At 40.2% G+C, this 13,071-nt stretch overlaps 1 protein-coding gene across 24 annotated transcripts in view; it reads left to right on the top strand.

Moving 5' to 3' along the window:
• Window positions 1-13,071, top strand: part of ESRP2 (epithelial splicing regulatory protein 2) — a 180,198-nt gene that overhangs the window by 129,543 nt on the left and 37,584 nt on the right. For 18 of the 24 annotated variants that reach the window (XM_039382525.1, XM_039382524.1, XM_039382521.1 and 15 more), the window contains 3 exons: window positions 5,962-6,043; window positions 9,181-9,333; window positions 10,334-10,462. In XM_039382525.1, coding sequence (XP_039238459.1) covers window positions 5,962-6,043; window positions 9,181-9,333; window positions 10,334-10,462 — 364 coding nt within the window. Of the gene's footprint in view, window positions 1-5,959; window positions 6,044-6,135; window positions 9,334-10,333; window positions 10,463-13,071 lie in introns of those variants that run through there. The other 6 variants (XM_039382543.1, XM_039382540.1, XM_039382539.1 and 3 more) reach the window with 6 other exon arrangements.

Here is a 13,071-nt window from a genome sequence, read left to right as displayed (position 1 = left end):
ATGCTTTTGATACCAATGCAAAATAGAAAATGTTTTTAAAGGTAACTTTTGTAGGACATGTTGTGAGAAAAAGAGACATTTACACATTAACGTATTACAAATATAGTATTAAATAAGAAGAAAAGCCTTGTATCATTTCTTTAAAATCACATTACCCTGTACAGAATGGCTCATCTTACACTGAGAGATACAGAGCAGAACCCATAATCCTGAAAATCTCCACCCTTTATTATTGAGTCCTTTTGCCTTGTCTTTCCCAGGGGAAGTTACATGTTCTTGCCAGAAGCCGACCAGGAAAAGTTCTACTCTTGCACAAGGCAAAGCAGATTGCTGGTACTTTGACCTAACTGGCAAGAATTTAATTTATAGACAGTATTCCCTTCTCCAGCAATCTACACGGCAAAAGGCTACTATAGATATACTCTCTGACAGGGATTCCTGCATAGATAGGCAGTAATCTGGCCTTTTAAGAGACAGAAAGGTTTTATGTCTGTACAAAGTAGGTGTAAAATGCTGCCCATCGTGACTCATCAGTGATGGCAGCCTGATTGCCCTCAGTGACAGCTGCAGGAGTTGGGCAGTAGCTGCCCCAGGAGAGCCTGCTGTGCCCCAAAGCCATGGATCCACCAGACTGTGAGACAGAAGTGCCCCTCTTGTTGGCCCATGAGTCACTGTCCTGCTTTACCAGGATAACTCTTTGTGGAACCAACCACTGAACCAAATGAGGGAATGAGTCCATCTTAAGGAATACATCAAAATGTCAAATATTGATTCAGAGTGGAACCCCACAAATAGTAGTGCTGAAGAATCAGAGGGTCCAATAAGCCAAAGGTGGGATGAGAATGAGTAGCTGAAGTTGGATGAACAAGGAATGCCTGAAATTTATATTTATGTCAAACAGAGTTCATTATGAAACCTACAGCTTTAGAACACAGTTTGTCATATGTGGCAGCCTCAACCAACTTCTAACTATTCCCATTTCCTCAGTGGGGATATATTTGCTTATAGTGAATACTAGGATTTTATTTATCTGAAAAATAATGAGGGAGTAGATTGGACTCCTCAGACTCCCTGCTCACACAAAGCAAAGCACTAGAGTATGGAAAGGAGGAGTTAAAGTTATATCCCAGACAACTACTTCATCCAGAGCTTTATCAGTACATTCACTTTAGTCACTGGTGGACACTCCCAGAATGTGCCAGGCCACTTTCTCTTGTGTCTGCCCCAGGGCTCTTTTTCTTTTCCTCACCACCATATCTTTGAACCTAGAAAAGGCAAAATCTTACTATGTTAAGGATGTCACAGTGTGGTTGAAATAATTACTTGAGGAAAACAAGGAATGACTGAACACAAGGTGACATTTCCTGTCAAACAAGGGTGTGCCACATGAGCAGAGGGTTGTGGAAAGGGGGTGAGGTAGTACTGGCACTTATGAAACAGCTCTGTCACAGTATATTATCACAACTCCAACTTATTAGGAAGGGAATTGCACCTGCTTGCCATGTGCTTAGTTATTATCTCTGTTTATAAAGCGATTCTGCAGCTATTAAGTGATAAATGCACTGAGTGAATCATATGGCATCTTAAATTTAGAATTTCTGCAGTATGCCAAAGGGAATAATCTGTCTTCTTTCTGTCTGAATACAGTTACTGACTGTACAATATGTTTCTTTGAGAATGTTTCTTCTCAGGAACCTGTATGGCTCTCTTGTGTCAGCCAGGTGTGTCTGTAAGGACACTGCTTCTGTCTTCCTTCCACTGTACACTCCACAGCATATGAGGTGAACATCAGGCAAAAGGGAGAAAGATCTTTGGTCAAGCATGCTCAGAGCTTAAAGTGAGGAGAGGATTTGTTGAATGGAACAAGGGAATATATCTGAGTGAGAATCTGATGATTCTACTGGTGTGACTGTAGCTGTAAAATACAGTTCAGTGTAAACTCGAGTCTTGCACGCAAGCAATTACATGTAGAGGTGCTCTAGAAAAAAATGAGATATCTTTGCAAAAACTGTAGTTGTCTTGTCAAGCTACAAATGGCAGAGTAGAAAATAAACTCATCTAATCTTCCTAGAAATTGGCATAATAGTTCTTCTAGAGTCTGGTAGTAACAAGTCAGACAAGACTTTTGAAAGACCATGTACTTTCAAGAAAAAGACAGTGAAAAGAGAAATACAAAGAAAAGTTGTATCAGAGGCCTGCTTCTTTGAGGAGATTATTCCATCCTTTTAATGGGACAGAATAGGACCCAGGGTGTGTTTGAAATTCCCCTGTCAGATCCCAGGGATGTAACAGTTGGTGGTAGAAGTGAAGTGGAGCAAAATAAACATAATCAAGATGGAAGATCAGGAAATCATTGAATGATAGGTCCTGTCATGTCTATTTTGGATGTACATAATTGCATTCATCAATTTATTATACAATACTCTGATGAAATGTTTTTAAAATTAAGTACTTCAACAGGTGTTTAGGTTTTGCTTAAATTTTGCATTTATATTTTACTTCTGTTTATCCTGTGGTGAGAAAAAGATGTGTATTAGCATATCTGTATGTACAATAAGTTTAATTAAATCCTAATGAAGAAACAGGTTAAATGTCAGAGCAGCTAAATCAAATGGGAATGAAATATTATAGGAACACACCCTCCTTTTTTATGAAGGTTTTATGTGTCAGCTGAGAGCTTGTGGTACAATCTGAATAAATAGCCAGAGATTCATAATTTCTGCCAAGATAATGTCGTGAGGTCAATTGTCAGTTAAGCTTGAGAAAATGTAACGTGCATAAATTCATCATTCATTGTGTAATTTATATAGTTGTTTTCCATGGAGTAATTTGGACTTCCAGTATACAGTCCTTTGTATTTGCTTGCTGATCCATTCTTTCATCATTGCTGTATTGCAGCATTGAGTACCAACTCTCAGTAAACGAGAGTGATGTAGAGCCTGCAGATCCTTTGATGTAGATAATGGCATTTACATTTTTCATGTTGTCTGTTTTCCTGTTCCATGCAAGGTGACTGGAGTTGGATGTCCAATGTTCCAGATGGCTGTAGCTGTCTCACTGTAAAACATCAGTGATTTTGTGTTTCAGTGAACTTCTGAGAACTTTCTAGCTGTGCAGTGGGAGTGCATTTCCGTGTGGGAATACAATGGGCTGAATATCATCGAGCCATTGAAGGAGGATATGAAGGAGTAGTGCAAAAATCCTTTTCTAAACAGTTAAAGGACTACTGAGTTACCTGTCCTGCTACTCCTGTGACTGGAAGTCTCTGAGTTGATCTGTTAAATAAAAAGTATAAAATGGCCCAAATTACATGCTTCATGTAGACATCAGGTCATTCTCATTTTTCATTATGATGAGTTAACCTCTCGATCTTTTCACAAGAGGATATAATTTTATCCTGTTGAACTTTAAACACGTGAAATAATTTAAAAACTTATTGCTTACGAGTAAGAAGATGATGCTACTTAATTGTATGTAAATACTAGTGAATAACAGACAGCATTTTGTATTGCAGTAGATTGTGTTACCAATTTATGTATTTACTCTTTTCACTGGGGTGATAGTGATGGTGGCAGGGATGGTGATAGCAGAGCTTTTTTCCTTTATAGCTTATGCAACAAACAACTCACTAGATTAGTCTTATCATTAAAAAGCAAATTTTTTACTGTTGGTTATGTTGCTGCACTGACAGTCTTGTAAAATGCTATATCCTTTCAATGGACAAAGAGAGGATGTGTCAGTAATAGAAGTGTTTTGATCTAAGGCTGAATATCTATTTGCTTAAAAACCTGCCACAATAACAATATTTTCCATTGAATTTCCATTTTCATATTATACCTGAGACAAGTAAAAAAAGTAACCAATTGCAATGAAAATTTATTTAGACAGATTATAGGGGCAATAAAGCTTCACGCAAAGTCAAGTTTTAATCACAGGTAAGGTAGACTGAAAGGGTCAGGAAGCACTTGCATATTCATCTCATTAGGTAACAGAAATTGTATCACATGGCTTGTCTAATTTACCACAGCGTAACGATCCTGTCTCAACTAGTTGCAGAGAATTATTTAAAAATTTGACAGTCAGATCAGATTGGCAACTGGGAGAAAGTTTCTCCTCAGCAATGTAGTGCAGCACTGGAACAGGTCATCCATGGGGGTTTTCAAGACACAGCAGAACAAAATTCTGGCTGGGTCAATCTGCTGCTGGCAATAGTCCAACTGTGGGCACAATGTTGGACAGGAGGACTTGCAGAGGTCCTCATCAGGAATCATTTCAATTATTCTAATTCCAGAAAACCATCTAGTAACTTATTTGAAGGACAGCATTATTTCCAATCAAAAAAATGGAAATTCATTGTGTCTTTGTTAGAAACTGTTAACTTTAATGGAAATCTATAGTAATATTTATAAGAGACACTACTATGCATGCATGTTTGATCTGTCCATAAATCTGGTAGAAAAGTAAATGCATAGATTTTGAAAAGCCTGATACCTGTAATCCAGAGAAATTTGGCTAAACAGCACACACCTATATCCAATGGGAGCTGAGCATGTATAAAACCTTTGTAGGATTAAAACACTAGATTGATTGTCATCCCATAAAGGAGAGAAGCTATGTAAAATAATAGGGGAAGTAATTCCATTTTTATTTGTCTAGTCACAAGTTTTATGTTTTAATTTACCTTTAAGTCAATAGAAATTTAATTCCAACTGATACAGGAATCTAAGTCAATGCTTTCAGTATGGCTTGATGGTGTTAGTATCTGCAAGGTAGTAATCCATCAGAACCACCTTTCTGAAGCTCTTTTGCATATTGCCAAGCTTCTGTGGATATCTTGATGGAAATTATTTCAAGGCTTCTACATTGCACTGTAAGAATGACAGACCTACCTGTCAGACCAAAAAAATCAGATCTCTCCAAATATCTAGACAGGAATCAAAGAACACTGTTAAGCAGTTTCTCCCATGCCTTTTCCCACTCATTTGCTGTTGAAGAAAGGATGCCAGAAAATATTTTACATATGGGTTTATGTTTCAGGAGTTACAGTAAGCTCCTCCTTCAGAAAATATTGCTGCAGTTGCTTATAATCCAACCCAGGAGCCAAGGACTGAGTTGATATGAAGTCTAAATGTCTTCTCATATTTGCTTACAGATCACTCACAGATCTTTTACTTCCTGTGCCAGTTCACTGTGGAGCTGCTGAGGCACGCAGAGAGTTTACTACTACCCCTATTGTGCAGATAAACACCAGGGCTCCATATTTAATTTAGTATCTCTGTTTCTCAGAATCACAAAAAAAATTCGTCTAGAAGAGAGCTCTGGACGTCTGTGGGTCCAAACTCTCTGCCCTGCCAGCACAGCCAATTTTGAAGTCAGATCCATCTTCAAAGCTAATTCACTTTTCTCAGGGCATGTCTCAGGGTTAAACATCATATTTTTTTCCTTTTAACTGATGAGTACAATATTCATGAGGACAAATAACTTCTCAATATCATACAAGTTTGGAACAGAAGATTGACTTTTAGCTTCCCTGAAAGGTAATTGAAGTATTTCTTTAGATCTGAAAGCATCTAGGATATTACTCCAGATCCCACATCTCCAAGTTTCATATTCAGCTTTAACAAAAGGGTTTCAGTGATTAGGACATTCAGTCCACAGGAATTTTTAATAATAATGTAATATAGGTAAAAGAGGTGGTGGTCTTTTTCCTCCCCTTCCCTCCTTTCCACTCTTCTCCTCATCTCATGAAACAGTGTAGTGTGTATATTAAGAATGAAAAGCAACTAGATTTATCCATTGCACTCACAATGCATTTAATGAGTTTGCTCAGTGTTGTCATGTGATCTGTGATCTATTTTCTAGTCTTAGTTGCTTGATTAATAAGAAACAAACAAAATATCTACGGTACTGAGCTTGCATAACAATGAATGTCCATCTTTAAAACTTTTATTCTCCACCCAGTTACATTTATGAGACGTTATCCTTGTATGGAGCCTACAAACAAGTACCTGTACAAATACACTTGCCAGGATTAAAGCTAAAGGTGAGCAATAACTCTTTATTTCAGCAAGATCTTGGTTACAAATTAACTTTGCTAGGCTCACTGTACAAGGGCTTATCCCACATGTTTTTCAGGAAGTGGATCCTGTTGCTGTTCTGTGGAGACAGGCAATGTCATTCCTTCAGATTTTTTAATATCATTGCAGAGACGTATAATTCAGGGCAGAAAGATGGAAGGCTGTGGATAGAAGGTGAATGAGAAACCCTAATCTGATATTTTAAAATGTTTGATATCCCAGGAAGGCCAGCATTTATTTAAATTTTTCTTTTAAACATTTTAGAATATTTTTGAAGTTCATTTAGCTAGAATAGTTTAGATAAATGAATAACAGTAGAATTATGTGAATCAAGATAGTAGAAACCAGATGGGTTTTTTTGGAAGAGGGGCTACATTTTATGAGATGATCTAATATAATTGGGAAAAGCTTTTGAGCTCACTAGCCTTGATACCATGCATAGATTTCAAATAAGATTTCAAGGGTCTTTGACACTGATCTGAGGAGGACTTCTTTAATCTATGTTGCTCTAAGTGAATTACAATACTTTTTCTTTCCGATAGATCCTAAAAGACAAGTACGTATGTACTGGCATTCTCTGTGCCAGTTCACTGGAGCCTGGGATCATATATGTCAGCCTGGCCAAGAATTTATCATGGGCATGATCTTCTGTAGAAATCTGCTCATTATAATCCCATTATGTGTGAAATACACATTAGGGCTACAAAACGACACCCTCATGAAGCAGCTAAATTGCAACAGATGGGGACATTTTTTTCTGTGAACAAAGCTGCAGGTAAAATCTGTGTTTACAGGTCTGTGTACAAACACTGCCTCCCCTCCAACACCCCACGAGATAAGTGTGGCTGGGAGGAGGGGAACAGCTCGGGGTAAGAGGAACAGTTCTCACACCTGCAGTCAAGGTATTTTTATGGTTCTTATTACAGACTTTGGGGATAAGAAGCATCCCGTGCTCAATGATCAGGCTGCTATGCTGTTTCATTACCACTATATCCAAAGGATATAAGTAACCAAAAAGAATATGAGTGGGTTTTTATTCTACTGACGAGTTCTAGAAATGTATTGGCAGAGGAAAATACAGCTGTTGCATAAATTCAGCAATGCCAGAGAATGTAATGCTGAAAACATTTGAGTATATAAATACCTATTGCAGATTAAAATTTTCATCTCTGAGTGTTTGGGAATTTGCCCTTTCTGTACCAATGAAATATCTTCAGAATTGCTTCTCAGGCAGCTGCACATGTGAGGTGCAGAGACAACAGCTGAGAGGTATTTAACAACTGTCTTGTAATGTTCAGTGAGATACACCTGTGCACTGCAGAGTTTCCTGCATGGCCTCTGTCAGGTAAATGCTTCTAATACATAACTTCTAAGGTACTTCACATGAGACAGCATCCTTGAAATGTAGTTTATTTTCATTGAAATAAATGGAATTAGTCTTACTGATGGTGTTAGCATGTGAATCAGTGTTTGCTGAAGGAGGTCCACAATAACTGTTATAATTAACCAATTATAAAATTAGCATGTTAAAAGAAGATGAGAAAATGTGATTTACTAATTAAAGCTATCAGCTATTCAGTTAAATGTCCAACTCTGCATTTTCCCATGATAGACATTAGTAGCTAAATAGCAGCATGATTTTTCATTCAGTGAAAACTGTATTTCAACACAACACTAATATTGGAGTACAAACTGAAGATTTAATTAAGCAAAAGAAATATTATTACTAGTCTAACTAGCAGCATCTGGCCTTTAAAAATCGTTAGTAGCTCCTCAGTGGTGGCAATAGGAAAAATAATAACTGTTGAAACAGTTCAGAGGCATTTTAATTTTCTTTTCTGCTTTAAAATAAATTTGAGTTTGACAATACCTCTGAAAATTGTCTCAGTCTGCAATGTTACAAATATTGTAACAAATATAAGCAGAAAGGCTTAGCAGTGTTTTTGTAGCAGCTAAACTGGGTGATGATTTCCCATTGTGGATTCTCACCTGTGAAATGAAAGAGGCATAGAGAGAAGCTGTCCAGCTTGGTCTGCAGTTAATACCCAGGAGCTGGTTCCTTACTGAGCAGTTGTAGGGTAGAAAATGCAGGACTTTATATTGCTGTTTTGCAAAACTTCCTACATACACTCTCTCTCAAAACAAACAAAAAAATATTTTCCTAGGACCCACCTTACAAACCAGAGAATAGGGCCTAAAATACAAAGTACTTTCTGTCTGTAATATCCCTTAAAATCCTTGTAGAATACTACACCTTTATTACACATTAACGTTGGCATGGGCCGCTGGATACACACGTAGCAACGTGCACAAAAGGAAATTAATTAGGAGCAGGTAGAGACTTCTGTTTCGTGGATTTCAATGCTAAGTCATAAATTGTGTTTTAGCAACTCTACGCGTGCATTCCTCAGATTTGCCGAGGAAATGGGCCGGGTGTGAGCGCTCAGAGCCCCGTATCCCCCGCACGAGGGGCCGGAGCGCGCGTTGCCTGCGCCGGGCGGGAGCCCGCAAAACTGAAAGCAGGTAGAGGCACTTCCTGCGGGCAGAATTAAAGAGAGAGAGGGAGTTCTCCTCTGATCTCCCTCAAAAACCAATCAGGCCAGATTAGCCAGGCGTTGATTCTCCCTCCGTCCCTCCTACACCTTTTTCAGAGGCCCAATGGCCTTGTCCCTTTGGGAGATTGACTAGAGTCACATGAGCTGCACCAAGGGCAGGTAACTCAGGAGAGGGGAAGAAAAAAAAAAAAGGAGAGGAAAAAAAAAACCACCAAGGCTAGGCTGAGCTTCTGCCATGATGTCAGAGGGAAAGAAACCCACAGCTTGCTAATTCCACCTCCCAATCAGCCCCGGGAAGGAGAGCACCGGGAACAGGTAGAGATGTGAGCTTGCTTTCTCCATGTTTTTTTTCCTCGAACACCCTACCTCCTTAAATAGCTCTTTCTTTCCTCTTGATATTGTGACTCCTCGTTTGCTCCTTTCCCCCTTTGATTACTTGGAGGTTGGGGGTGAGCCTTGTGGGGGTTTTTTTGTTTTGTTTGTCAGTGTGTCTTTCTTTTTCTTTTTTTTTTTCTCTCTTTTTTTTTGACCTCTGCTTTTGATTGTAGTTGTTTCCCCCTGTGGTCATGACGGCTTCGCACAGTGACTCTTTGGTGGTGTTGTTTGGGGCAACAGCTGGTGCATATGGGGCTAAACTGGGTTCGGATGAGAGGGAACTAATTCTCTTGGTGTGGCAAGTTGTGGATCTACACAGCAAGAAGGTATGGCTTCGATCCGGGCCGAGGGCGCGTTCCCCGGGCACGGGGCGAGGGGGCTGCCCCGGCCCTCGCCGCCTGCCCGGAGCCGTTTGTTCATTTCACAAATGCACCGAGGGAGGGGAGGGCGGGGGCCGTGCCCGGGGGTCAGTCCCTGCCCGGGGCCGGGGCCGTGCCCGGGGGTCAGTCCCTGCCCGGGGCCGGGGCCGTGCCCGGGGGTCAGTCCCTGCCCGGGGCGCACACTGCGGAAGGTCCTTTTTGTTCCGTCTGAAGGGAAGAAGTAACTTTTAAAGAAAGTTTGGTCGCTTCCCACCCCTTGCTGCCCCGTCCGCCTTAAAACGTGTGTAGCTTCGAGGATGTCTACGGACTTCCGAAGCTTTAAAACAAAAAGCTGCCCCGGGTGGCTCCAAGCACGCACGCTTCCCTGGGAGCGGGCTCACGGTAACCGCTGGACCCTTTGCGGCCTGCTGCGAGAGCCTTTTCTTTCTTTCCTTCTTTCTTTTTAACCAATATTTGGATAGCTTTTAAGAGACTATTGAGTTATTTTAATTCTTAGGCCGATCTAAAAGTCATCCCCAGTTTCCTTTCCCCCCCAAAAGCCCTATCATAGACAAGAGCCCCCTAGAGATGAAGGGCTTTGATAAAACCAACACGACTATCAATTTCCTTAATAGATTAACGAAACTGCTTTAACATTAAGTGATCTTCCCTTTGCAATTAACAACTCCCGCGAAAATGGGTGCTAACTGCAAAAGGCACCCCAGGGAAACGGGCGCGGCCCCCCCAAAGCAGAGCGTGTGGCTCTGGCGGGTGGGAGGGAGAGGAAGCGAGGCCGAAGGGGCCGATTTGTGAAATAGACAAACGCTCTTCTGGCTGTTGTTGGGCGGCCCCTGCACCTCTCCCGGCCCCTGCACCTCTCTTACCGCTCTGCAGGCCCAGCGCGGCCTTTGAAAGAGCTCCTGGCATTGGGCCTCATTTTTGTCCATAATTTCTTAAATGTTTTTAGGTAGGGACACTACACAAATCCCTGGTGAAAGCAGACAACTTGGACTTAAGTGACCAGTGTCGCGAAGTCAGTGCCTTAACGCCAGAGGGACTGAGCAAAGCCGAACCGCTGGACCGGGTTCTTCAACAGGTGAGGTGCTGCCCTTGGGAGCAGGGGCTCTTCAGGGCAAACCTGCCAACCGGATTTAACGGATTTGAAAATAGAGATAGGCTTTAATTTTGCCTTTCACTTTGAACTCACTAGGAAGTTTCCATGCTTGTTTTAAAGCTAACCCAAAAGGGACCCGAACCATTTGAAATGAGAACCCCATAATTCTGAAAGAGTTTTGTGTGATACCAGAGTATTTGAGCTGATGCTGTAAGTCCTTGGAAGATCTGACTTCTGGTTATTTTGATGGGTCTACTTTTACCCTAAATTTCTCTTAAGCCTTAAAGAGTAGGCTGGTAAGGATACTACTTAATATAGCAATGCTAATCAAAGTTTCAAAATTCAAGTGGTGTGTTTTAATCTACAGGTTCGCTGCTATAATGGGTATTAAAAAACTTGACTTTTTCCTCATTTGTTATTCTTAAAAGTTAGTTGAAATCTTCAAAACTATATTTTCAGATAACATCAGCTGTACTTGTTGTGTATCACTCTTTTCCAGATGAGTTTAATTAGTGGATTATAAAGTGATTAAAGTTTTTTTTCCCTATGATTTCTGTAATTTTGCTCTTTGGCTCCTTTAATGTCCCAGTAAGATAGTAAATCTGTAAGTTTGTATGATACATCTCAAGAAGACCGAAGTTACTTATAATAATTAAATGCCAATAGTGTATACATACGCAGTTCCTGAAAGTTTGCTTGCTTTGACTGTCTTTTTTATACACAAAATGTGCTTGAATGGAAAAATACAATAGTGCATTTTTCTGTAACACATAAACCTGGCTTTCCACACCTTGTCTGAATCATCGTAGGTGTGTTTCAGCGAGAAACTTGCTTAGGCAGTAGAACAGGTTCATGTTGCTGTAACTTCTGGTGACACAGGTAACTTGGCAGACTTGGTCCTAAACCCTCTTTGATACTGGAATGGTTAACACTACACTTTGTAGTGAGTGTCTTTGAACATGTAACTTTTACGTGTCTTAGAATCTGTCAGCATTAGCTGCAGGTGGCATTTGTTCTGCTTGCACTGCTTTTGCTGAAGCCCAAGACCAAGGGGTGATTTTTTTTTTTTTTTTTTTTTTTTAAGCTCTATAATAACCCCTGAGAAAATGTGCAGCTGCAGGTTTGATCTTGTCCCAGATCTTGCACTAAAGACATCTGGAACAGCTTAGCTTAGTACACTCTATTTACCTTTATAACAGACACACTTTAATTATACTCGATACTTTATGAAAGATTGTATCTTATTGCCGTAAATTGCACTGTAGGTGGGTCTGCTTTAGCAAATAAAAGGAAATACTGCCTTTGTGTGTAGGTGGGTAGAGACTCTTGAAAAACAACAATTTTTTTTCCTTTTTGTTTGCATATCTATGCAACTAAATAATGATTTTGCTGTTAATTGTTGGGTGCCAGTTGTGATGTGGCTAGTTCCATCATAGGTCTTCTGGAACACACCTTACTTAAACTATTCTTGCTTCCCCTCCATGTGTCCTGACTCCTTCTGGGAGTTAGGAGAGAATTAATTCAACCTCCTGCTTGCAATGGTGGCAAAAAGAAAACCTCTATATTCTCAACATATATGGATTTTTTTTTTTTCTTTCTCAGTTAAGCATTTTGATTAGCAAAAGTGCAGGTGGGTGGTGAAGTGGTTGTTTGAAAAGGAGGAGGAAAAGGAAGTAGACTGGTACCTTGATTTGAGATAATGTTGTAGAGTATATGAAATTAGCTTTTCACACCTTGCTTGGATTGTAGTAGAAAATTGATGATGCAGCTGGAAATCACTCACTTTAGCACATATCTCAGTCATGTAAATGAAAGTTTCAGTGCCTACTTCTGGCTTTTGCCTTGGGTTCCCAGTCTCTACATCTAGAGGGAAGTGAGAATCACTAAGCACAAACCTGTTGCAACTTTTATCTGTGCTTCAGAGGTCTCTCTCAGCCTCGAGCGTCCTGTGGTTCTGATTTGGTGTTTGGGAGCTGGTAAACAGTAGATCAGCTGCTGTGGGTCTGGAGTTTTTCCACTGACCACAGAAAGCTGCCTTCTTTTGCTATTTAGTTCACTTTCCAGCAATGATGGAGTCTGCCAAAGGCCTGTAACCTGTGGTTAGGTCCTTACTCTGCTTTTAAGAAAGCACTTCCACAAATGATGTATGTTTTCAATTGTACTTCACGTTCTTCAAGTGCTACATCTCGCACAGCTTGTTACTTGAGTTTGTCTTAGGAAATATTCTGAAATAGGATTCCTCATCAGTATGTTTTTGCTGTGTAATTTTACAAAGTGAGGTTCTGGAACACCGTGCCCCCAACCAACCACGATGTTTGCTGCAGTGTATGTTCTATGTGTTTTGCTGCAAGTTTTTAAATACTGTACTTGTCCAGGGTAACAAGCATTTCATTCCGTAGATACTACTGCATTTCTGACAGGTGATGTGCAATGTTGTGATAGCTATGCTTTGGGTGGGGAGGTGAGTACATACAAATATCGGGGAAATAATTACCTGAAAGCATAAAATGTGTGCCCTTTAGAAGCAGCCTGCTTGAAGTATTTAGTTCAAAATGGCATTAATAACTTATCTCTGATGTTGGACCAGCAAT

Source organism: Pipra filicauda, unplaced genomic scaffold, assembly GCF_003945595.2.
Source record: "Pipra filicauda isolate LSUMZ 115617 unplaced genomic scaffold, ASM394559v2 scaffold273_size1055052_pilon, whole genome shotgun sequence".
Classification (NCBI taxonomy): Eukaryota; Metazoa; Chordata; class Aves; order Passeriformes; family Pipridae; genus Pipra; species Pipra filicauda.
This window is presented reverse-complemented; position numbering and strand designations above follow the sequence as displayed.